This window comes from Panicum virgatum, chromosome 6K (assembly GCF_016808335.1).
Source record: "Panicum virgatum strain AP13 chromosome 6K, P.virgatum_v5, whole genome shotgun sequence".
Classification (NCBI taxonomy): domain Eukaryota; kingdom Viridiplantae; phylum Streptophyta; class Magnoliopsida; order Poales; family Poaceae; genus Panicum; species Panicum virgatum.
The window spans coordinates 44867549-44891208 of NC_053141.1; the positions used below are offsets into that span (position 1 = coordinate 44867549).

General features: G+C 45.2%; 5 protein-coding genes across 8 annotated transcripts; 1 reads left to right on the plus strand and 4 right to left on the minus strand.

Annotated features, from left to right (window-relative positions):
• Nucleotides 1-3028: 3028 nt before the first annotated feature.
• Nucleotides 3029-4096, plus strand: LOC120712947. The gene has a single exon (XM_039998885.1). It carries the CDS (start codon nucleotides 3236-3238, stop codon nucleotides 4004-4006), a length of 771 nt encoding a protein of 256 aa, XP_039854819.1. The 5' UTR covers nucleotides 3029-3235; the 3' UTR covers nucleotides 4007-4096.
• Nucleotides 4097-4168: 72 nt separating this feature from the next.
• Nucleotides 4169-7389, minus strand: LOC120712946 (GDT1-like protein 4). The gene is made up of 9 exons (XM_039998883.1): nucleotides 7079-7389; nucleotides 6922-6981; nucleotides 6684-6794; nucleotides 6479-6577; nucleotides 6301-6373; nucleotides 5507-5592; nucleotides 5088-5171; nucleotides 4759-4818; nucleotides 4169-4674 (listed from the first exon to the last, which is right to left on the minus strand). Exons 1-9 carry the CDS (start codon nucleotides 7166-7168, stop codon nucleotides 4486-4488), a joined length of 852 nt encoding a protein of 283 aa, XP_039854817.1. The 5' UTR covers nucleotides 7169-7389; the 3' UTR covers nucleotides 4169-4485.
• Nucleotides 7390-9992: 2603 nt separating this feature from the next.
• Nucleotides 9993-11580, minus strand: LOC120712949. The gene is made up of 2 exons (XM_039998887.1): nucleotides 11156-11580; nucleotides 9993-10321 (listed from the first exon to the last, which is right to left on the minus strand). Exons 1-2 carry the CDS (start codon nucleotides 11327-11329, stop codon nucleotides 10256-10258), a joined length of 240 nt encoding a protein of 79 aa, XP_039854821.1. The 5' UTR covers nucleotides 11330-11580; the 3' UTR covers nucleotides 9993-10255.
• Nucleotides 11581-11926: 346 nt separating this feature from the next.
• Nucleotides 11927-15252, minus strand: LOC120712948. The gene is made up of 2 exons (XM_039998886.1): nucleotides 14778-15252; nucleotides 11927-13520 (listed from the first exon to the last, which is right to left on the minus strand). The coding sequence occupies exons 1-2, from the start codon at nucleotides 15074-15076 to the stop codon at nucleotides 12188-12190; spliced, it is 1632 nt and encodes a 543-aa protein (XP_039854820.1). The 5' UTR covers nucleotides 15077-15252; the 3' UTR covers nucleotides 11927-12187.
• A 970-nt stretch (nucleotides 15253-16222) lies between these two features.
• On the minus strand, nucleotides 16223-19846 carry LOC120712950. 4 transcript variants are annotated; one of them, XM_039998889.1, is made up of 6 exons: nucleotides 19582-19839; nucleotides 18511-18917; nucleotides 18079-18309; nucleotides 17610-17777; nucleotides 17119-17283; nucleotides 16226-16812 (listed from the first exon to the last, which is right to left on the minus strand). In XM_039998889.1, the coding sequence occupies exons 3-6, from the start codon at nucleotides 18238-18240 to the stop codon at nucleotides 16393-16395; spliced, it is 915 nt and encodes a 304-aa protein (XP_039854823.1). In that variant the 5' UTR covers nucleotides 18241-18309; nucleotides 18511-18917; nucleotides 19582-19839; the 3' UTR covers nucleotides 16226-16392. The 4 variants fall into 4 exon arrangements, with proteins under 4 accessions (XP_039854822.1, XP_039854825.1, XP_039854824.1 ...); XM_039998888.1 differs by having other exon boundaries at nucleotides 16223-16812; nucleotides 18079-18917; nucleotides 19582-19846; XM_039998891.1 differs by having other exon boundaries at nucleotides 16223-16804; nucleotides 18079-18917; nucleotides 19582-19826.
• Between the last annotated feature and the right edge of the window lie 3814 nt (nucleotides 19847-23660).

The following is a 23660-nucleotide window of genomic DNA, read 5'->3' on the forward strand; positions in this document are numbered from 1 at the left end:
CAACCAAGAACCCTACGAATGCGGATGTCCCAATAAAGCCAAAAAGAAGGGGAAACAGGGGAAAATCCAAGAAGACGGAGAGAAATCGAACGCTACGGCAGGATCATGGGCCGGAAGGAACAGGGGAATACAAAAGGGCCGAGAACCAGAGGGGCAAAAAATAATCAAAGCCAACTGAAATTGCAACCATTCTGCCAAGGATCAAGAACCGTACGGACTAGGAGATTAGACCAAGGAACCGAAAGACTAAGAATCAGAGAAGAAAAACCCATCAGCAAAGCTGGAAACCAAAAGGCGAGGGTGAAGTACGGGGCCGCGGATTCAAGAAGTCAAGAACCAAAGCAAAACCATCGTGGCACGAAGAACACCCAGATTGCAACCATTCTGACGAGGATCAAGAGCCGCACGGAATAGGGATGGGACCAAGATAGCCGAGAGGCGAAGAAGCAGAGAAGAAAACCCCACCAGCGAAACACGGAAATTGCACGAAACTCCGGTGAGGATCAAGAACGGCGCCGCGGATTCAAGAACCAGAACCATCGACGCTGCCAGAACAAACGGTGGGAAGAGAGAAATGCCCGGGGAGAGCTTACCACAAGACGGCGAGAGGTATCGGAATCCGGGATCGAGCGGGCTGCGGCGAGGCCGCGGGGGTTTTGTTGGAGAGAGAGGAGGCGGATGGCGGCGGAGAAGCAGACGATTTCGCGCTGGTGTGGTGGAACTTGTTGGGCAAATTGAGAATTTTTTCCTTTTTTCCTTTTTGATAATTAGCAGACACATGTGTGGCACGCACTTATGTTTCGACAATTTAGTAAAATCTTATAAACAAGATTTTTAAAACAATGTGTTCAAGCAAAATGCTTATTAGAAGGAGGGCAAAACAAAGACAATACATGTAAATAAATGGTATCGGCTCAATTTACAGGTTGTAAATAAATTAATATGTAGAACTACCAAACACATTCTTTGGCACTACATGTAATAAGATTGCCCTACATTCTTTGGTATGCATCACTTGTTTATCAGTCTTATTATTAGCCTAAGTAACCTGGAGATACTTCTAATAATAATATCAATACATATCTAGTTTTATTTACATACCATATTAGGTTTGTCTTAAGTCAAACTTATCCGACTTTAACCAAATTACTAAATTTATTTTTATTAAATCCACTATAAAATATATGTTGATAGTTCATATGTTGAGCAGTATAATTGTTTCTATATTTTTCTATATATATATATATATATATATATATATATATATATTTGGTCAAAGTTATCTATTTTTCCTCGGCTAAAGATCACTTGATTAACATATAACATAGGTGCTCAATTTCTCTTCATGATTCAGGTACAAATGAAAATCTTAGCTTTTCAATAAGTTGAAAAGAAGTCCTTACATCTCAAAAGCAGGATTATACATACTTCCTCTATTTTTATTTACAAGTCATATTAGGTTTGTCCTAAGTCAAATTTGTCCAACTTTGACCGAATTTATAGAAAAATAATAATATTTACAAAACCAAATTTATTTTATTGAATTTACTATGAAATATATGTTGATAGTGCATATGTTGAGAAGTATAATTGTTGTTATATTTCTCTGTAGATTTGGTTAAAGGTAGCTAATTTTAACTTAGGACAAATCTAATACACGACTTGTAAATAAAAATGGAGGGAATAAACAAGAATTACCTTAAATCTAGTTCACTTATTTCCAAATTTGATAAAAACAAAAATCAAACGCCAAATTCAATCGAGATTGGATATCGAGTAAATATGAGTGTGCTACCGAGTACTAACCTTATCTTTAGATTCAGCCAGGATGCATGCAGGACGAGGCTTGGGTCCTTCAGGCCACGACCTGCCTGGCTCTCCAATCTGGCCCAAGCCGCATTTGCAACATGGGCCGAGCGGTGCGGTGGCCTTTTCCTAGTGGAAAAGGTTAGAAATTCCGTAGAATCTTAAGGCAAATACTAGCGGTCACAGCACGTGTGTGACTGGCAACATCACAATTTTTTTTTTGTTGCTGAAATAGAAAACATATTCTAGGTTCAAGAAAATGTTCTAAAAAATTTTAATGTTTGCCCCGAGCTTCTTAATTTCGGCCTTAGTAACCAGAAACCACCTCCGCGGTCCCTTCTGCGACTAATCAACATGGGGTAACACGGGTTACTCCTAATCGCGCCCCACACTGGAATCGGGAAGAAAGCACGACGAGCAACAGTAGAAGCTTTGCTGACGAGTGCATATAAACTTACTATGCATTATTGCACTAACACTGGGGAGAGTGGTAGAGTACCGATTTTGAATTGTTGAAACTAGGTAACTGAAACGACAAACAAAGCGTATTTTTTTCTCATCAAATAAAAGCAATGGGTTGCAATCTTAGCTGGAGTCAGGATGCTCTCACGGGCAGCTTACCCTAAAACCAAATCACATTTGAGCTGAGGATGAGTACGAAAAGTCTTGACATGCCAAATTTGGTTGCAAATCCGAGTGACAAACATCCTCAGCTCAAATTTGGTGTTGCCAGACGACGCCGGAATAGGTTCACACGTAACGCGTGCGCAAGCCTATATAAGGCAACATCAACCTCCATCGTCTTCCCCCCCATGCGCCTCCTCCATTAATTCCTCCGAGGCCCCTGCCCCTCTCTCTCTCTCTCTCTCTCTCTCTCTCTCTCTCTCTCTCTCTCTCTCTCTCTCTCTCTCTCTCTCTCTCTCTCTCTCTCTCTCTCTCTCTCTCTCTCTCTCTCTCTCTCTCTCTCTCTATGCTCTATGCATTCGTCTCGAAAGGGTGACGTCGAAGGGCGTGTTATCTAACGTACGAGGGGATTGATTGATCCGATAGCTTAGATGCATGCTCATTTTGGATGTGTGGTTCTTTCTCGAGATTTCCGTGGGCTTTGAGTTGTTTCTTGTGCAATAATTCCAGCAAAAATTGTGCTGGTCCTTGAAGGTAACGCATCACATTCTCATACTCTTGAATCCATGCTACCAGTTTGCATCTATCTCACTGCATACAATCGTAGTATATTCAATATGATGAATCAAACATTTGCCAATTCGTCCATCAGATTCAAATACTCAAAAAAGAAATGGCGAGTTGGAGCCAGCCGTTTTTCTAAGAACAGATAGAGGCTCTAAATAGATTTCACTCGTCTAAAAATAAGCACCGCAACGTGAGACAGAGAGAGACGAAAGGAAGAGCCAAAGCAAGCGGCAATATAATGGAGGAGAAGAAGAAGGACTTGCTCCGGAAGCTGACGATCGTCTCGATCCCGTTCGTGTTCGTGGCGATCCCGTCCGTGGTGATCATCGTGGGCATGCTGTCCCCGCACGCGGCGGAGCCCCGGGAGGGCGCGGGGCCGTTGCCGCCGGGGCGGAACCACTCGCTGTCGATGCTGAGCACCATGACGGGGGGCCAGATGATCCTCAGCTGCCGCGCCGCCTTCTCCGGCAACTGGGAGTACTTCCACTACTTCATCCTGGACCCCTACAAGCCCCAGCAGGCCTTCTTCCAGCCGCAGGCCGACCCCTACGTCATCTTCTGCAAGTGGGGGTACATGGGCAACTTCCTCCAGGACGTGGTCGTCTTCAACAGCTGCGCCACCTGGGCGCCCGACTGCCGCGTCGACAACGGCGGCTGCCGCTACCTCTTCCAGGACGGCCACATGTTCCTCGTCACCGGGAAGCACGGCGGCGGCGGCCCCGCGCCCAAGGCGAAGGTGGCGGCGGAGACGCTGGGGCCGGGGGCGGCGCCGGGCCCGTGGCAAGGCCAGGCTCCGGCTCCGGCTCCGGCTGCGCCGCCGCCGGATTTGCCTCTGGACGCGCTGCCGGCTTTGCCGCAGGTGCGGGAGAAGAAGCTGGTCGGGGACGTGGTGCTCAGGGAGTGCCAGCACGTGCTCGGGCTGTTCCCCACCATGTGCCGGAAGAAGTCGCACCGCCACGAGTACGTCGGCAAGATCATCGGCCGGTGGCGGTGGTGGTTCAACTACTAGCTCAGCTAGCAGATTGCCGCCGGTGACACGCACCCGTCGCCGCGCCAAGCTGTCGATTAGGCAGGTCGGTGGCGTCGCGTGCGTGGTTGCAGGAGCCTACGCCGCACCCACGAAACGAAATGATGAGCTGTAAGTATCAGGGACACGATGTGTAGACACAGATTTACTAAAATTGGGAACTGTTGTCAAGTTCACCCGAGGATGGCAATCAGGAATTCAGAACACCTCCTCTTCTGTTTCCTTTTGAATTCATGACTTGTATAGTATTACAATTGGCAATCAGCTGGCATTGATCGTATCCCTACACATATCCTCCGTGGACACTGGTACAGCAAAAGATCAGTGCCGCGGGGCAAGGATCACTGGATCAGATGAGGATGCTGGGCAAGATGAGAATGCCACAGAGTGTTGGGTGAGTGGGGTGGGGTGGGGGCTAGCAGGAGGAACTAGAAGGATGACAAAGACATGGTAGGGTGCTACTACAATGGTGGGTAGAAATACGACGAAAGAGAGAACCCGAGGAAGAGGAGGCCTCCGATGGTCGCTACCGTGCCCTGAGATATCTTGGACGCCAGCATGCTGCCACCCACCACCGCGATCGATGTGCAGATGGTGTGCCCCAAGGTTGCTCCTGTAGCAACACCGATCGCGTTTTTGTGCGTTGCCAGCTGCATTGAGGTCAATGCTTGAAGTTCAGTTACAGTTCTTTTTTATGGCCTCGATTACAAACTTGGAATTTAGGATGAACATACCGCAATAGTAGCTATCTGACTCCGGTCGCCCCACTCTGCTAGGAAGGTCAACACAAATGACTGAAACCAAAACAAGTCATACATAAAACCAGTTAAGAACATTACACAGGTGTAGCTTCAGTGATCATATCCTTTAAGCATTGTACAATCAAGTGTTAAAAGAAAAAACACACCGCTAAAAAGGATTATAGATCCTCTCAAAGAAAGGAAAACGATTGCACAAGATTTCTCCATCCATTCTAAAATGCCAGTGTCATGAGCAGCTGGCCCAGCAAATGTAAGCTTCTGAGAAATGAAATAGTGTAAAATGAGAAGGGAGGGAAATCTACCTCCAAGAAAATAGGAGTGCAGAATCTCGAGAAAACACGTCTAAATGTTGACTTCCCTTGACCTGCTTCCAGCTTTTCCTCTACCTGTATATGTTAACATATACGATGAACAAAGACCATGACACTAACAGGTTACTGCAACCAATGCGGACAGTAGGAATGCACCAAATAGCAAAATCAATTATAGAGCATAAAAATGGCATCTTGCCAGATAATGAGCAGTGGTTGTATTACTCACTTTTTACTTCAGCAATTAAGTTTCAACTTTCAAGCACAGTATGATCCTAAATAGTTCATGTTTAGGGAACTCTGAGAGATTATGGGCTCAAAAGTTCTTAAAACTATATCTAGCACAGATGGATGCTGCTTGTAATGTAAATGACAGAGGGTGGAGGGTTGATGTAAGAAACTACACATACTTCTTCTATTTCCTTTTTCTGCGATGCCTTGGAATCTGATCTCCAGGCAATGTACAGCAGACGTAGCCCGAAGAATGCATAAAGGACTGAAACACCAAAATACCAAAAGAGGAGATAAGACACCACTGAATGAATTGGTACATGCTACAGAAGAACAGAACTAAACTGATATTCCGATTGCACATCATATCTCAAAAATCATGAGATTAAAAGTATTTCTGCTAGAACAAGTATGTACATGCACCATGAGAAGACCTTTAAAGTTCAATGCTTTCTTTGTATCATTTTTTTTGTTTCCAGTGATGAATTTTAAATTGGCTCTTATAATGAATATCCATGATTAAGGGAATGGCCTGTATTCAGTAACTTTGAATGAAGAACCTGGAAATTGGTCTGGTTTGTACTTCTCAATTCCAATCAAGAGGCACTTCGATGCAACAAAAATTAGCAACTTACTGTGTTAAAGCACAAATCTTCAGTTATATAACACTGTGACAGTTCATACTAGCTCTATCTACTCACATTCATGCACAAACAGTAAATTTCAAGTATAAATATCTAAAACATGAAAATGAATTTTAATTTGAGTAGATGTATGTATGTAACATCTAGGGTACCAGTTCATGTGCTTCCGGGACTGAACAAATAATGAACAGTTAATACTACTCATTTCTTCTAATGATCCGATCATTATTCCCCAACGTATAGGACCTCTAACCTTGGACTAGCTTTTTTTTTTTTGAAAAAGGTGGACTAGCTTTTACACAACAAGATAAAAGTAAGATTGGTCATACCAGTTGCTGCGCTGTTAGTGTGCTTCCTTGATATCAAATTTGGAACAATTCTGCCTAGCCCAGTTGACAGCACCTGAAAGGCAAAGCAAGCCAGAGAAGGATCAGTTAGACCAAACTTGAATCCATTTTAACCCACCAGATAGCTGCTGCGAACTGCAAAAGCTTCAGTTTCACCTACTGTCATAACGACCAGCGCCGACAGTGCACCAGAGAGCACCGTCGACTTGGGGTGCCGCATCGCCATCAGTGCCGCGATGATGAACGTCTCGTCCCCAATCTTCAGGCCAGGAGACACAGAAAATTCAGAAACAGATTCCGAAAGGAAAGACCGTATTCGCGCAGCAGAAGCAACTCCACGGACATCGGTGTCGCGATGCCCTCACCTCGCTGACGACGATGATGGACAGGCTCGCGAAGAAGGCGTCGAAGAGCCCCAGCCCCGGCTCCTGCGCCCCTGCAGCGTCCCCGCGCGCCCGCGCCGTCTGGAGGAACATCTGAGAAAGCAGAACACACGGGAAGGGACCCGTTCAGAGAAAGAGAGACCAACCCGGCCTTCTTCAGAGCCGATGCTCCGGCTCGTTCAGACTTCAGACACACAGTGTGCGCTTGCTCAGTGCTCACCTTGGTGCGGCGGTCCAGGCGGGCGGCGCCGGTGCCGTTCCCGGCAGCGCCATTAGCGACCTGACGACAGGAACGCAGGACCCGGAACGTAAGACTGTCAGAGTCCCGCGGGGAGAGGAGAGGAGCAGAGGACGGGGAGGTGGTGGGAAATGCTGACCTGGTCGGCGGCAGCGCAGGCGGAAACGGAAACGGAGAGCGCGAGGACGACGACGAGGAGGGCCGCGGCGGGGGCGCGCCGCCTGGGCATCGCGACGGGGCGGAAGGCGAGGCGAGATCCGTGCGCCGGGTCGGCGGGGGCGCTGTCGGCGCGGCGCGGCGAGGGCGGGGGCGGGATCTCGGAGGAGCGGCCAGCGGCGGGGAGGGGGGCAGCCAGCCGGGCGACCCGCGTGCGGCGTCGGGATGGCCGACGAGTTAAAAAGCGCGGAGGCGACGGGCCCACCGGACCCTGCCCGCTCCGCGTTTCCTTCCCGTGCCACTCGCGTTGGGCTCCGCTCCAGCCTGCCGTGCCGCCGACGCGCCCTGCCGGGGTCCTCCATTTCATTTCAGATAAAATTCAGCCTCGTCTAAGGAAACAAGAACAGTCTTTTTCTGTTTTGAATTTAATGAAATTTTGGAAGACCATGTGCTATTTTCATTTAAACTTTTTTGACAAAAAGTGGTTTGCTCGAGGGGAAAGAAACTGCAGCTACGCAGAATCCAGACGGCGTCTGATCGTGTCGAAATTTATGCCTCTGTTTCGTTTCAGTGTCTCGAGCACTCGGATTGAGTTGGCGTACGCCAACTTCCGCCGAACTTGCTACTCAAAAGATTTCTTTTTAAGCCTTTGACGTTTCCTTTAGGTTGGATCGATCTCACGTAACGATGTTGACGCGTGCACGCACGTGAATGTGCGACGAATCTGGTGATGCTCACTCCGAAGCTCCCGCAGCATCAACGAAAAAAAAATTCCTTTGACTAGAGGTTACTTGCTTCTTGGAGTGTGAACTGAATCCTCCAATCCCTTGTACTTGTGATACGCAAGGTCTGATAATCTACGTCCTTGTTCCGTCGTTCGGGTGAGCTACCGGATTATGATTCTTCACTTTTTTTCTGAAAGAAAAAGGGTTAATTAGATAATACCATTATAATTTCTCGAGTTCACCGATCTTTCATTACAATTCACCTATTCGAAGATATGCCATTACAATTTGTTCTGTGCTTGAGATGTGTCATTTTGTACGTATTTAATACTTTTGGGTCACTCTCGGGTCTCCGTATTTTTATATGGTCCAAACTGTCTCTGCTGCCTCTCTTCTGTCCACTTGCTGACATGTATGACTCACATCATCTTCTTCCTCCTTCCTTTCTTCTTCCTCCTTCATCCCCTTTCTCCTTCCACTCTGTCTTCACAGCCGCCCGGAGCGCGCCGCCCATGGCTGCAAGCCTCCGACCTTGCCCCGGAACCTTCCACAACTCCTACCCCCTCCCATCCTCCCGAACTACTTCCCCCGCACCCTCCCCTCCCGGCTCTGATGGCCGCCACCGCCAATCACGCCGCGCCGCGCCCGGAGGAGACGTCGAGCTCCAGCTCCGACGCCGAGGAGAGCGAGATGCGGGATCTGGAGGAGCTCCTCTCCAAGCTCAACTCCATAGCCGAGGAGTTCGTCCCGCCCTCCCTCTCCTCCCCCGTCACCGGCGCCGGCGGGCCGAGCGCCGCTGCCCTCGTACCCGTGCCCGCGCCGAGCGCCGCCGCCCTCGTACCCGTGCCCGCGCCGAGCGGTGAGCTAGGGCGGAGGTCGGAGGAGCGCCGTGGGTGAGCTTGGGCGGAGGAGCAATGCCGGCCGCGAGCTAGGGCGGAGGAGCGGCATGGGGCGGACGGGCGCCGCGAGCTAGGGTGGATGGGCGCGAGAGCTCGTCATGCCTCGCGGGGCGGGCGGCGTCGAGCTCCAGCCAGGCCGCCAGGCGACGCAACGCAGATGCAACGCGTGGAGAGAGAGATGATGGAAGGAAGAAGAATGGAAGGAGGAAGAAGATGACGTCAAGTGGATAGAAGAGAGGTAGCAGGGCAGTTCGGACCATATGAAAATAAGGAGATTTGCGAGTGGACCTAAAAACATCAAATACGTATAAAATAGCACATCTCAAGCACATAATAAATTGTAGGGTCAGTTGGATCCGTGCCACTCCAATTTCTTGAAATTAGATCTCATGTTGAAAATCATGCCACTCGTAATTTTCAACATGACATCCAATTTCACGGAGTTGTGGTGGCATGAATCGAATTTTCCCTAAATTGTAATGGCATATCTCCGAATAGGTGAATAGTAATGGTAGATTGGTGAACATGAGAAATTGTAATAGCATGGATCCAATTAACCCGAAAAAATGATGCTTAACCTCTATGGTTCTATGATCAGTTACATATTTTGATGTCGGTCTGGCTATCCGAAAACACTGGTGAAAAATTGTTTCGTTGTTACTTGACAAATAATGTCTAATTATGGACTAATTAGGTTTAAAAGATTCATCTCGTGCTAATCAGTTAGACTGTGTAATTAATTATTTTTTTAACTGCATTTAATGTTCCATGTGTCCAAACATTTGAGGTTACTGTAGAAAATTTTTTGGGAACAAACAAGGGAACTAAACACCCCGTTGTCTGCTATCTATCAATTCCTTGGCCCATCATCGCTCATCACTCCATCAGGTAAGTACTCGCTTGTGCCAACAAAGACAGCCGAGTTCTTAGATCATCCCCCAACCTTTGGAGCTGACCAACCTTCTAGGACCACGCTAGTTCTTCGATAATCCAGCCAACCAGGCTATCATGAAAAAATACAGTTTTTTTATTTGCGTTTCCTGGATCCTGCAAAATCAGTAAATCTAAATTTATATGACACTGGCACATAATATTTGAAGTTAATTTTATCACAGTGACTTTGCCGTCAAGCAACCACCTGTCAATTACTAGAAGAAAAAAAAGCCCAGTGATTGAATTTAAGTGTCATGATTGTGCACCTTAGAACTGACAACGTGAAAGCAATGCACTTATCAGATCAATTTACCTAGGACTCATGGTTCCTCACACAACATAAACAGTGTAACTGATAGCAACAACCTGAGTGTGGCTGTACAGCAATATTGACATGAAAATTTGCTCTTTAAGTAAAAAGAAAAACAGCTTGCTACATATATTCATCGTCACTTAAGAGAATAGTCTATTTAGTCATAGTAAAAAAAAGGTTCCTGACAAAAAAGGGGACAGTCACACAGGGTTTCAAAGAAAAATGTACTTGCAACACAACTCAAAGAAAAGACCAAGCTACAACTATGAACATTATACGATCCGTACTCCCTAAGGCCAGGGGTCATCGAGATCAGGCTTCTTGACAAACATCTGATTGTATTCAGGTCGCGACATCTGCAGTCAAATTCATTGAATAACCAGTGTAAGATAAAAGCTCCAAAATATCAGATAAAACAATCTGCAAAGCCATTCTGCATTCAGGTAGCTAAATCACATAAGGGCATGGTTTGCCACCGAGACATGTCAATGTGATAGGTAGACCTCCCAATCAAACAATCTGAAATACATATGGTGCTTATATAGTCGTAGCCATTCCAAATGGTGTTTTTTATTCAAACATCATAAATCATATGCCAGAAAGGCCTACCACGATCCAAAAATAAAAAGTAGCAATCTACCTGTTTTGAGAAATGTATTCTACCTGCCATTCAATCAATGAAAATTCCAGGCAGTGTTAAGGAGAGTATTTGCATTCAGTAAGATACTGTACCTTCTATTATTTCAGCTGATTTCTTAATAATCATTTCAAGGTAATAGCTAGGTCTCCCATCAAATTTATCCAGATGGCGGAATCTCAGCAATGCATATGAAGTCAAACCTTGTGGATTGTGCCAAACACTCAAACAGTATACTAATTCACATAGTAGAAAGATCTGTTATGGTTAGAAATACCTATGCTAGGGAAATTCTAAGCTTTTTGTATGAAGAATGCCGGAACTCACTAAGCTACCAATGCATATCTTCTGTGATTTCAGCCGAGTCCTCAACGGCCATCTAACGCATTCCTACAAGGATGGAACTACTGTGCTCGTCAAAAATCATCATAGCCACGCAGTACCAAATTGACAAAACGGCGCCATGCGAATTGGGCATTGAACTGCCCTACTCCATCTCATTCTAGTGAAGAGCGGAGAGATGCTGCCATACTGGGTTGATGTGGGTGCTTACGAGGTCCTTGAAGAGGAGGAAGGCGACGAGGAAGAAGAGGACGAAGAGGATCTCGAACTCGGCGAGGCGGACGAAGCGGAACACCCTGTCCACAGCCCTCGTCAGAAGCCCCGGGTCGTCCCCCCTCCTCCCGCCCCCGAATCCGCCCCCGCTCCCGCCCCGCTGGTGCCGCATCGCTCCCGATCGCTCGTGGGTTCCCCTACCTCCGCCGGATCCAAGAAGTCAGCGTCACGAAGGCCGCACACGTCCCTTGAGATTGGGGTGAGAGAGAAGGGGCCGCAGGTACCGGATCTTCACCGGCCTTCCGGCGGCGAAGGGGATCTGGCCCCGATCGGTGAACTCGCGCTGCGGTGGGAGGGAAGGGTGCAGCCGTGGTGGAGGAAGGAAGGGACGACGAGAGAACGGATTCCGTTGGGGCCTTCGGGGGTTTCTCCTAGTGGTAAATGCGTAGCGCACGTCCGTCGGATATCGATCAAACGGTGGTTAAAATATAAGAGAGGCTAACCCTGACGACGGAGCTGAAGCGAAATTGGACATTCGTGCATCATGAAATCGAAAAGGAGATGATGCAGAAGCACTCTGTCGGCTAACCGGCACTTGGTAACAGACAGATTAGTAGATTACTGTGCTACGAGTGTGCGTAGCTTTTGTGCAAGAAAAGAAAACAGCACACAGACAGATTGTGTGCTGTTGATTAGTAGTCAGAACACATAGATATCATCCATTCCTGTGCAAGAAAAGAAATGGCTTTGCCATGTAGAACGCCTCATGAAATAATCCAGAACGAACAAATGCATTCCTGTGAATTACCCCCATCACTACTTCACTAGAGAATTACACGGTAAAGAGTAATATTTTTCTAATTTCTGGTGTCCTGAATAGAATGACCAGAGAGTAATTCATGACTAGAATACATTTACAAGATACAACTACAGAAGAAGGAAAAAGAAAGAAGAGATTCCCCGTGGGAACTGACTAAGCCAAGGTGTTATCTTTGTGTGTATGGTCCCGGGCACAGGTCAGGTCAGTGCATCAGGTTATCCATTTCGAGGTAACTTGAGCACGCTGCCTGGGTTTCATGGGAGTCTGGGATAAGTTCCTCTTCTTCATCTTGGAGGAGACGGTTGGGCTGAAATAATCTTGGCTCTTCTGTGAAATGGCTGCAGCCTGTAGATGCAGTTTTCTCGGAGGGATGAAGGTGCGCGGCTTTGAGGGTGCTCCTTTTGATGATCCAACACTTTTGGGTGAGTCCCATTTGTTATGATTCACAAAACTTTGGGATCGACCAACTATCTCAGCCTTCTTGTCCTTCGGACTTGGAATGTTCCGGCTTTCCCTTGTTTCAGCAGAGTATATTGTCTCCTCCCCGCTGCTAAAACCATCCCTCTTATCTCCTATTTCGGATACCGCAAGTGGGGAGGAACTGGACTGCACCTCACTCCAGCAATTTTCCTGGTAAGCAACATTGTGAAGAGTGCCACAGTTGATTTGCACATTAGATATATGTGTTCTGTGTGGAGCTGGCCTGTTCGCCTCATTCTTGTTTTCACCAGGTATCATGTGCTTCAAAGGAAGCGGTAGGCGAATAGATCTTGAATACTCTGGAGGAAGGCTAATATCCATAAGTGAATCAGCTTGCTCGTTCTTAGCTTTGCACATTTTTGAGGTCAGCTCGTTTTGCCCATGGAAAGAATGCGAGACCGAATCATTTTCGCCATGTGAAATCTTGGCAGATGCTGAACTGCATGCTCCGTCTTGCCAAATCGGTCTTGGTGGTATCTGTGAGGATGGCAAGATATCACCACCCTCTTGCTCTGTGGTCTTAATAAAAGGAAGATGACCAAAGAAAGAACGCCCACTTCGTTCTCCGGAGGTTGTCAATCGTGCAGGAGCCATCATTGGCTTGCTAACATCTTCTAAGCTACCATTCCAGTGCTGTTTTAACCATTCACATACTGCAGGGATAGGGATCCCAAACTGTATAGGCGCATCCTTTCTTGATGAAAGAAGAGCAGTTGATGATGCAGAAGCATACCCATTAGGTGTAGAAGGGGCAATTTTCATGGGATCGCATACCATAAAAGCTAGATTTCCATGCATATCAAACCCAGCAGATCCAGGATGCCACAAGACTTCATCAGTTGAGAACTTTATAAGATTGTCTGTAGCTATTACAATCTTCCCCTCGCCTACAGCCAAATCCCTTCTGTTATGTCCCAGTAGCAAAACCGTACTGCCAAGGTCCAAGCTGGGGTTCAAGCAAGTTTTTAAGAAATGAGGCTGCTGCCCATGTGAACTTGGGCAATCATCCACGACATCAAGACCAACTACTGTAAGGTCAAGAATAGGGCTGGTAATAAAGATCCTGAAATGAAGACATAAAATGTGGACCAGTAAGTAAGCTGCAAAGCCATGGAACAAAGCCCCATCCGAGTTCTTATACCTTTTTAGCTTATTCAACCACTAACGACAAGGAGAATTTACACCACCACTAACAACAAGGAGAATGTACACCATATCTTATTTTCTTCATGGTAACTTTTTCAAAGATTCTATATCCTTTTTTTTTAAGAAAGGAGTTTCCCATGCTATTATCTAAAGCATTTTTATATCCTTTCATTATTCCGTACATGTAATTTGTATATCTGGGTGTTGGACAATAAAGCGTTCGAGAAGAAAATCCAGGTTCATCCCATGTTGAGTTAAGAATGCATTAAAAACATGTCCTGCTCTAATCAATTAAGTGAATAAATAGATCGAAGGACCACATTTCAGCAGTATTACATCCCACAGATTCTTATGTACCCATTAGCCAATCAGCAATCTAAATTTGAAAAGAATTTATGACATCTTGTACTAGGCTTAAAGTTGTCCACTGTTGTACAAGCCAGCATTAGTTCCCCTGTCCCTTACAAAATGGCAGCAAACCTTTCTAACTTACAAGTCATTCAGTCAGGCTGGGAGCCTGAGTCAGTGAGCATGCATCTCTATTGTTACATTGGTCCATATATCTGCTACTAGTAGATATTTAATCTCAAAAAAATCCTATCAACAAGGCAGCATAATGCATTCATACTGTCCTGTTTGTCACCAACCAAACAAAATGAAAATTCTATCCTCATCAGCATGTAATACTATTGCTAGTTGATACATGACTAAGTCCATGACCACAAGCCCAAAATAATCTCCTGAACCACATGGAAGTCAACCCCAGCACAATGGACCCGAGTCTCATAACTGACTTCCGGGCAAACAAAAACCCCTTTGCTCAAATGCAGAAATCAGCCGTTGGTACATAAATTCACCCAAAAAAATTTGAATCTCATACATACACCTGGGAAGTGTGAATTACTAAGAAAATGACCAGCTTTAAATTCACTGAAAAAATATCCTTTTACACCACGGTCAAGGAGGTGCCGCATCTCATAATCAGGTCAAGTGCAGCACAAAGAAATTGCCGCTTCTAACTCAAAATCCAATCTTTTCAAGCGGCATTGTACTACCAGGAGATTCATTGGGGATGAACTCGCCCCCAAAAAATCTAGTCGCCAGGCACCGCATTGCACATTCAAACCAAGCCCAGGGAAAGCCAAACAGGGGAGGCCGAGAAATGCGTTGTTACCTATGCGGCACCAGGCGAGCTAGGAGGCGGCCGTGGCTGAGCCGGACCTCGGCGGCGCCCGCCGCGGCGGCCGAAGGGATGGTGCCGTGCGTGGTGAGCAGGAGGCCGCGGTCGATGAGGAACCCGCTCCCGCCTTTGCTTCCAGCTCCTCCTCCTCCTCCTCCTCGGCCGTCGCCGCCGGGGAAGGATACGGCAGCTACGGCGGCGCCCTTTGCGGCAAGGAGCCTGGACTTGATCCGCTCCAGCTTAGCCCCGCCGGAGCAGAAGCACCACCCCGAGGCGTCGCCCAGGACCCCCATCCGGCCACGCTTGCCCTTCCCCTGCTACTGCTGCTGCCACTACTCCGGCAAGCGGCGGCGGGGGCCACGGACGGCGACGCCGAGCGGCCCGTGTGGACTCGTTTCGGTTTCGTGCTGACTGTTGGGAGGAGGGGACGGGACTGCGGGAGTCGTGGCCTCAAACACCGAACGTGACACAGTGTGCCTATGTCAATGTCCTGTGTGATTATTGCTGCCCCCTTGACTCTTTGTTTCTTCCTGGGATACTCATACGGTCATGTGACCTTGCATCCATCTTGCTTTCTATTTTTCATCAACTATATTTTTTTTGCAATGACCCTTCTCCGTACAAAATTACTCATTGTTTGCTGCATAATTGTCCATCTCTGATTATAGGCTCTAAGAGGTAAATTTTTCTTCAGTAAAATTGCTCGAGAAAAGCTGAGCACCTCCGCGGCTCTGCCTTGAGTTTGATGCTTCCTGTAATACTGTGGTTCATTTTGTGCTCAAAAGAAGCTTTCTTTTTCCTTAGCGTAGCTTTGGAGCCTTGGGTATTTTAATGGTTTCCTCGTTTTAGGCAGAGCAAGCCATGGTTTAAAGTTAGCTAAATTGAGATCAAGGTGTAAAAGTAGCAATGGCTCCTTTTTTAAGCAAAAATTTCAACCACATGTGAAAATTTAGCCGTGAACTACGTACATCACATGAAACTCCAATTAGGCAATTTACCTTCAAGACACGGATCATTTTATCCTTCAAAATTGTGAGAGAGGTCGGTTCAGGTTAAAGCTTGGGAACACATAGATGGCTACGTGCTTCAGCCTTCCTTGGGCTGAGCTGAATTTCTCGTGATCAGCTGATGTTTGCAGAGCCAGCAGCTGGCTCACGACGACGAGAGCGCTTGACGACTTGGACGGCCATCAGAAAGAGGGCAAACCGCGAGAGCACCATATGTCTTTGCAGGCGAACCCGATGCTGTGCGGCGAGCTCCAGTGGAGTAGGGCTCGGGCAGCGTCGGCGCACGGCGCACGGCGAGGGTCCCTGCAGCCTCAATCGGAGCGGCGACGGTGAGAGCGGCTTGCGGGCGGAGCAGGGGACTCTTGTAATCAAATAAGTGCCATTCGAAAGATAGCAATAAATTAAATAATACTAACTTTTCATGCACCAAGGTAGTACCACCAAGTAGTATACACGTTGAAAGTCAATGTATTATCTAAAGTAAACATCCAGCTCCATATTTTTACAGGGTAACTTTTCATGCACCAAGGAAGTACATGAATTATGTAAAGTAAACATCCAGCTCCATATTTGTACTCGTAGTTAGTAGCACTGGTACATCTCTATTTAGGCAGCAAGGTATGCGTACTAAGGTCACTAAGCTTTCCCACCGAGTGTAGCGCCTTCTGGAAGGAAGCGATCATGACTCCAAAGACATGCTTAAGCATAATCTCAACCTGGTTCTGTAATAGCCCATGCTCTCGGCCATGGACCCTGCAGTTTCTGTTGTAATGGACGGCTTCCTCACAGGGGTCAGACCCGGGAGCGTTGTACTTCCCTACCTTCAACTGGGGCCACAATTGCTGCACTCCAGGGGCAGGGGCCGCGCTGCTGCTTGCTGAGACAACAGACGGCGCAGTTGATGATGAACTGGCTGAGACCACTAGCCCTTGTGTCTGCCCGTGCAGCATCATCAGCCCTTGTGCCTGCTGCCCATGCGGCACATTGGCCTGTTGAGTCTGGACTTGCCCCTGTCTTTGCGCCTGAACATTACAAACATCATATCAAAGGAAATCCATAAGATTTACAAAGTGGATCAAATGAACTATTCCTTTTATCTATGTTACATTCGAAATACATGTTCATTTTTTTTAGAGTGATAGCATTTATACAGCATGGCAATAAAGGAAGAAAAGAGCAACAGTGCCTAGATGAAATGATTTTGTTGTTCTGAATGAAGTTGATGAGAAGGGTAGAGCAAAAGTGTTTTGCATTAAAGATAGTATTAACAAAAAAAACATTATGGATGTAACAGTAAAAACCAGAAAACACTCGATCCAATTACTAACCATTACTGCTGAGACTACAGATGGCGGCATAGTTGATGATGAGCTTGCTGAGACCGGTGGCTTAGATGTAGGGACCCAATTTTGAGGCTTCCGCGCCACCGGCCCTTGTTTCTGCCCCAGCGGCATCTTGGCACGTTGAGCCAGGACTTGCCCCTGCCCTTGGGTCTGAACATTACAAACATCATATCAAAGGAAATCCATAAGATTTACAAAGTGGATCAAATGACCTATTCCTTTTATTTATGCTACATTCGAAATACATGTTCATTTATTTTTGAGAGTGATAGCATTTATACAGCAAGGGCAATAAAAGGAAGAAAAGAGCAAAAAGTGCCTAGATGAAATGATTTTGTTGTTCTAGAAGGGTCATGTAAAAGTGTTTTGCATCAGAGATAGTATTAACAAAAAAAAACATTATGGATGTAACTTAACAAAAAAAACATTATGGATGTAACAGTAAAAACCAGAAAGCACTCGATCCAATTACTAACCATTACTGCTGAGACAACAACAGATGGCGGCATAGTCGATGATGAGCTTGCTGAGACCCGTGGCTTATTGATAGGGACCCAGTTTTGAGGCTTCCGTGCCACCAGCCCTTGTGCCTGCCCCTGCAGCATCTTGGCATGCTGAGCCTGGACTTGCCCCTGTCCTTGCGTCTGAACATTACAAACATCATATCAAAGGAAATTCATAAGATTTACAAAATGGATCAGATTACCTATACCCTTTATTTATGCTATACATTTGAAATACATGTTCATTTATTTTTAAGAGTGATAGCATTTATACATCAAAGGAAATAAAGGAGAAAAATGACTAGATGAAATGATTTTGTTGTTCTGAATGAAATTGATGAAAAGGCTAAAGCAAAAAGTGTTTTGAATCAGAAAGAGTATTAAAAAAGAACATTCTGGGTGTAAAGTAAATACAGGAAAGCACTCAGAAGCAATTACTAACCATTACTGGCGGTAGTTGCGCCGCCAATGCCGATGTTGTTGTTGATGCCTGGACAGCCCTGCTTGTTCCTATTGTAAGTCCTTGTGCTGTTATTTGCAGATTACTGGGCCCCCCTGCCACTTTCCCTCCTTTCTTCTTTTGTAGTGGCCTTTTGTTGTACATGTTAACCAGGTTACTTATTTGACTGTATCTTCAATTCCCAACCTGCAGGGAAGATGATGCCCTGCGAAACTGTAATGTAGTCAGTTGGCGAAGACTTTTTGAGATCAAAATATTCAGAATGCATCCTCAGAAAAAGCTCTCTCACGTTCTCCAGAGGAATTAGAGATGAATGGACATTTATTATGTCAATGTTCTTATGCCCATTATTTCGCATCAATTTGAAGAGTTCTGTAAGATCATGTGGTAATCCAGAAGAGCGAGACAGTATACCTTTTTCTATCACATCCACCAAGGAACTCAAATTTCGGTCAATACCACCAGGAGTTGCAGTATTAGTCGTTAAACCTGTTACTAATCTAGGTACATTATCATAAGCAAGGTCTATCATTATATCATTGAACGTAAAAGCATCAAAGCATAAGTTGCTGTCAAAAAAATCTATAACCATCCTAATTAAGCGCAAAAGAAGAAGCCTACAGCATTCAGATAAAACAGGCTCATCAGCATTTCTATTCAGTCCGTCAACCCTCTGATAAACAACCATATTATTTCGAAGGGAATAATCAAAAAGCTTCTCGTAGTTCTGGTGCTGCAAAACAAAGTGCTTAAGACATTTCAAATAAACAGACGCAAACAATTAAAAAGCAGTATTTAAGTATCTGCTCCCTCTCCGTGACCTGCAGAACAAAAAGAAAAGCCAAGGATTAATCACTTGGATGGCACTAAAAACTAGCTAGAACTTGACAATTCTATCTTAATTGGCAAGGTGATAAATCAACTTCAGAAACAGTAGATCAGGAGACCAATGGCCTGCACAGTGATATAGACAAACAATAAATCCTTCGAGCAGAAGAGAGAGATCTGAGATGTTTCATCTGTTGCCATGTTGTTATCTGACCTAAGTGGCCCTACAGAACTGGTGCCCATGGCAAAACTCCGCATAAATGACGCTTCTCTTCCACTCCTCTCACCCGGCATAAGTTCTCTCGGAAAACAAAGAAAGTTAAAAAAAAGAAAAAAAAAAGCAAAATCGCCGCATCTCGCCGGGGACTCTCCCCGGCGCGACGGCACGGAGGTCGGGCGGCCGGGACCAGAACAATTCAACCAAAAAAACGCATCTATCCTCTATTCAGTAAGAAAAGTACCAGGAGAACTCGATTAATCCACTTTGTCGAATCACAAGCAGCAAGCCCGATCTATTCCAGTGCCACAAAATTATCAAATAAAAGTCAATTCTTTATCTCTTACCAGTGATTAGTCCTACTTGTCTCCTGTTACTTGATCAACTGATACGGGGAAAGAAGTAAAGAACTGACACGGGGAAAAGATACGGATTCATACCGTACAGGTCACCGCGGAGGCCAAGAGATCGGGCTCCAAAAGTGGCGTGAAGAAGAGATCGGGAGGCCGGGAGAGAGGCGACAAGCGGGGGATTCGATCGAGATTAGCACCGGTCAAATCCACCTCGTCCTCCGCTGAGAGCGCGAAGGCGTCGCCGGCGAGGAGTCGGCGGCCAGGGCTAGGCCGGTAGTAGGGCTTGTCAGCTGTGGCGGTCGAAGAGGACTCCGTTCAACGGTTGCCTGCCTGGCTTGTTGTGTCGCTCATTGCAACAAAAAATTAGAATTTGTTATTTAAAATTTGTTGCATCCAGCTGGACCATTGGAACAAATATTAGAATTTGTTCAATTGGATTTAATCGTAACATTGGAATAAATTGTTCCATCGAAACAAATATTAGAATTTGTTCGACTGGATCCAATCTTACCATTGGAATAAAAAAATGTTCCACCGAAACAAATTGTTTCACTGGAACAAATAGAATAAATTGGTCCATCAGAACAAATATTTGAATTTGTTCAATTGGATCAAATCTTACTATTGGAACAAAAATTTATTCCACTGGAACAAATTATTTCATTGGAACAAATTGAACAAATTGTTCCATCAGAACAAATATTAAAGTTTATTTCATTGGAACAAATTGAACAAATTGTTCCATCAGAACAAATATTAAAATTTGTTCAACTGGATCCAATCTTACCATTGGAACAAAAAATTGTTCCACTGGAATAAATAGTTTCATTGGAATAGATGGAACAAATTGTTCCATCAGATCAAATATTAGAATTTGTTCAATTGCATCCAATTTTACCATTGGAATCGAAAATTGTTCCATTGGAACAAACTATTTCACTGGAACAAAATGTGTCTGCTAGATCTGAGGAAACATCATGAAGTCATCATATGAAGATTTATTGTTGAATTCATAACCACACAATTACCTTGTTAAAAAAGAACGGCTGCATCCATAGTGCAAAAAAGAGTGACAAAGAGAGCATAGAACAAAAGGTATGATAACAGAGTGAAAACAGTGACTTTAATGTGAACAAAATGTGTCTGCAGCCCGAACAAAGATATGTAGTCTACACTACCTCGGAATCTGAAAAGTACGTGAACTAGAAAAACTCAACATTAGAAAAATTATAGATCGCCTAATATATACAGTTGATAGAAGCTCCAACTAGTAGTATACCGTGTTTGTGAGGAACATTTTTTGCTTTATAAATACCATGAACTCAGTGGCTCATAACTCGTAAATTTACTGGAAAAAGGCCCAAAGGCACCGGTTAGGAAGGGGCTTAAGTACCGGTTTTTGAACCGGTACCCGGAAACCGAGACCAAAAGTCACGGCCATTAGTACCGGGTAAAATAACCGGTGCCTTAGGCTAGTATTTTTGGCAAAAATGGTTGGCCGGGATTCAAACTCAGGATCTGTTGTCTCGCGTGTACTTTTCTTACCATCTCACCTACACATCACTTCTGAGGAGAAGATAGATATTTTTCTTTTGAAGTAACACATGAATAAGCCTAAGGTACCGATTGGTAACACCAACCGGTACCTAAGGCTCATCCATAGACACCGGTTGGTGGTACCACCCGGTACCAATGTAAAAATTACCATCCGGTACCTATGGAGAGTCTTAGGTATCGGTTTATTGGTACCTAAGGCTCATCCATAGGTTCCATCCACCCCAAAAGTACATGTACGAAGATGAACCGGTACCTATGCTAACATAGGTACCTATGCTAACATAGATACCGGTTCATTTTCATAGTGGTTCTTTTGGGGTGAACCTTTGGCGTGTTTTCTAGTAGTGAAACCATACATATTTGGAAGAAGGTAAGAATGCATTTTACAACAATAGAATAACACCATATTAAGCATATAATTGTGAAATATTAGAAAAAAAAGAGTTTTAGAAAGCATGATTATTGTAAATCTTAATATAGAAGCAACCAGAAGTAAAAAGAAAAAGGTAGTCTATAAAGTATGCGTGTTGAATTTGACTTCCACGATATCAAGATATATCAGTCGGGGATTGTCGCAGCCGAAATTGGGCAACTACCAAACTACTTGATTGATCGTGTTCTCACGCGTCTGATCGGAATGGTCTAGCACACAATGACTCGAGGGATTTAGACTGGTTCGGGCCGGAAAATGCCCTACGTCTAGTATGAGGGGGTGGTGCTCTCTCTATTGCTCGAGCCCAGGTGCTCAAAGTTGTCGGGGAGCTTTACAAGCTTGCGAGTAGCGTGAAAGTGGAACTGAACTGAACACTCCTTCTACGTGCGTTGGATCCCTTCTTTTATACTTCAAGGTGGGACCTCCTATTTACATAGGTCTATTGCTTCAGTCGCATAACACCTCCGGTGTTTAGCACTGTTTAAACATGCAATTAATGTGAAATGACAAGTTAAACCCCCAAATTTTCAATTACTTAAAAGCCAGAAATCCGTTTAAATAAACCAAAAAGTCAACTCTCACACCTTAGCTCAAATGAACTTTTGCCCAAAACAAAAGTTGTAGAGTTTGACAAGATAAACAACTTTCGTATTCAAAGTTTTTCAAGTTATAACATGAAATTTGGAGAAAACCCCGAGAAACAGTGGGTTCATTAAACTTGAATTCAAATTTTTAACTTTCAAATCATTGCTCAAACGAAATTTGGCCTGAAAGGAAAGTTGTAGGAATTTGAATTTTGAACAACTTTCGTGTTCAAACTTTTTTGAGTTTCCATGGAAAATTTTGAGAAAATCCCGAGTCAAAATGTTGACCTCTCTCTTTCTCGCTCTACTCTCTTTCATTCCCCATGTGTAGGTCGCTAGTTGGCTATGCTAATGGTTCGGTAGAAGTCGAGTGATTTCCTGTCACTCGCGAGCTCATAGGAGTTGAATGCTTACTACACACTGCAATATAAGGTTTACGGGCGGGGTTGTTGTACTTGTGATACCCCGTCTGTTTAGTGAAAATGAATAAGGCCGCGGTGTGTGGTAGTGGTGGTTAAGCGTTTGAACGTACTAACCACATGCCGAGAATATGGTAATCGGTAAGCTTAAGTACCTGATGGAACCGGCCGTGGAACATACTCCCCACTGTCTGGTCTTTGGTCACGCACGGGTGCAGGGCACCCTAGGGCGGTGGGCCTGTTCCTTGCCCGGGGAAAAAGGGGAAAAGTCGCGTGGGTGATTTCATTCCCCATGCACTTGAGCCGGATTAATTTGGGCGGTACTGCCACAGCTGGTATCAGAGCCGAACAAAGCACACACCTGAGAGTGCGACTAGATTTCAAAAGTTTTCCTTAAAACTTAGCCACACAATCGCGTTTGGAAAATATGTTGGTTCGCTAAGAATCGTGCATAGTACGTAAAGCCCTAGGGGAAAATTATGGCAGTTACTAGGTGGCTATTTAACTTATGGTTTATTTATGACTGACTTACATCACATTTCTTTTTGTACTTTGAATTCAGTACTTTACATTATGTAACAACGCACCTACGCTAAGGTAAGACGGTAAGGATCCTCAGTCAACTGAGAGAGTTTGACCCTCCCGTCGGTGATGCGAGCCGAACGCTGCCCTCAAGCAGTGGCTTACTTGAGGTGCTGCCAATATACCAACTATTAGTTGGCTATATTGGGAGTAAATTATACTCAGTCAGCTGAGGGAGTCTGACCTTCCCGTCGGTGATGCGAACCGAACGCTGCGCTCAAGCAGTGACCTACTTGAGCTGCTGCCAATATACCGACCATCGGTCGATTATATTGAGAGTAAAAGAAACCGTGAATACGTCACCTCGGTAGCGTTTGAGCGCTGTCCATGTAGCATTGGACGCATGGATGTCGCTTCTATAGTGAGCGGTAATGTATGGAGACGCTTTCATGTGTGCTGGCATGAAAGATTCAATGAATATATATTTGTCCATTTTTCTGCATGTACACTAACCACGATTACGTAAGTTAAGAATGGTTAGAACTCGGCTAGATATATATAGGGAGAGACGTAAATTGTGCCATGCCACCGGTGCTAACCCCGTAAGTCCAAAGCTATTTGACAATTGTTTTCCTTGTGAGGACGATGAGG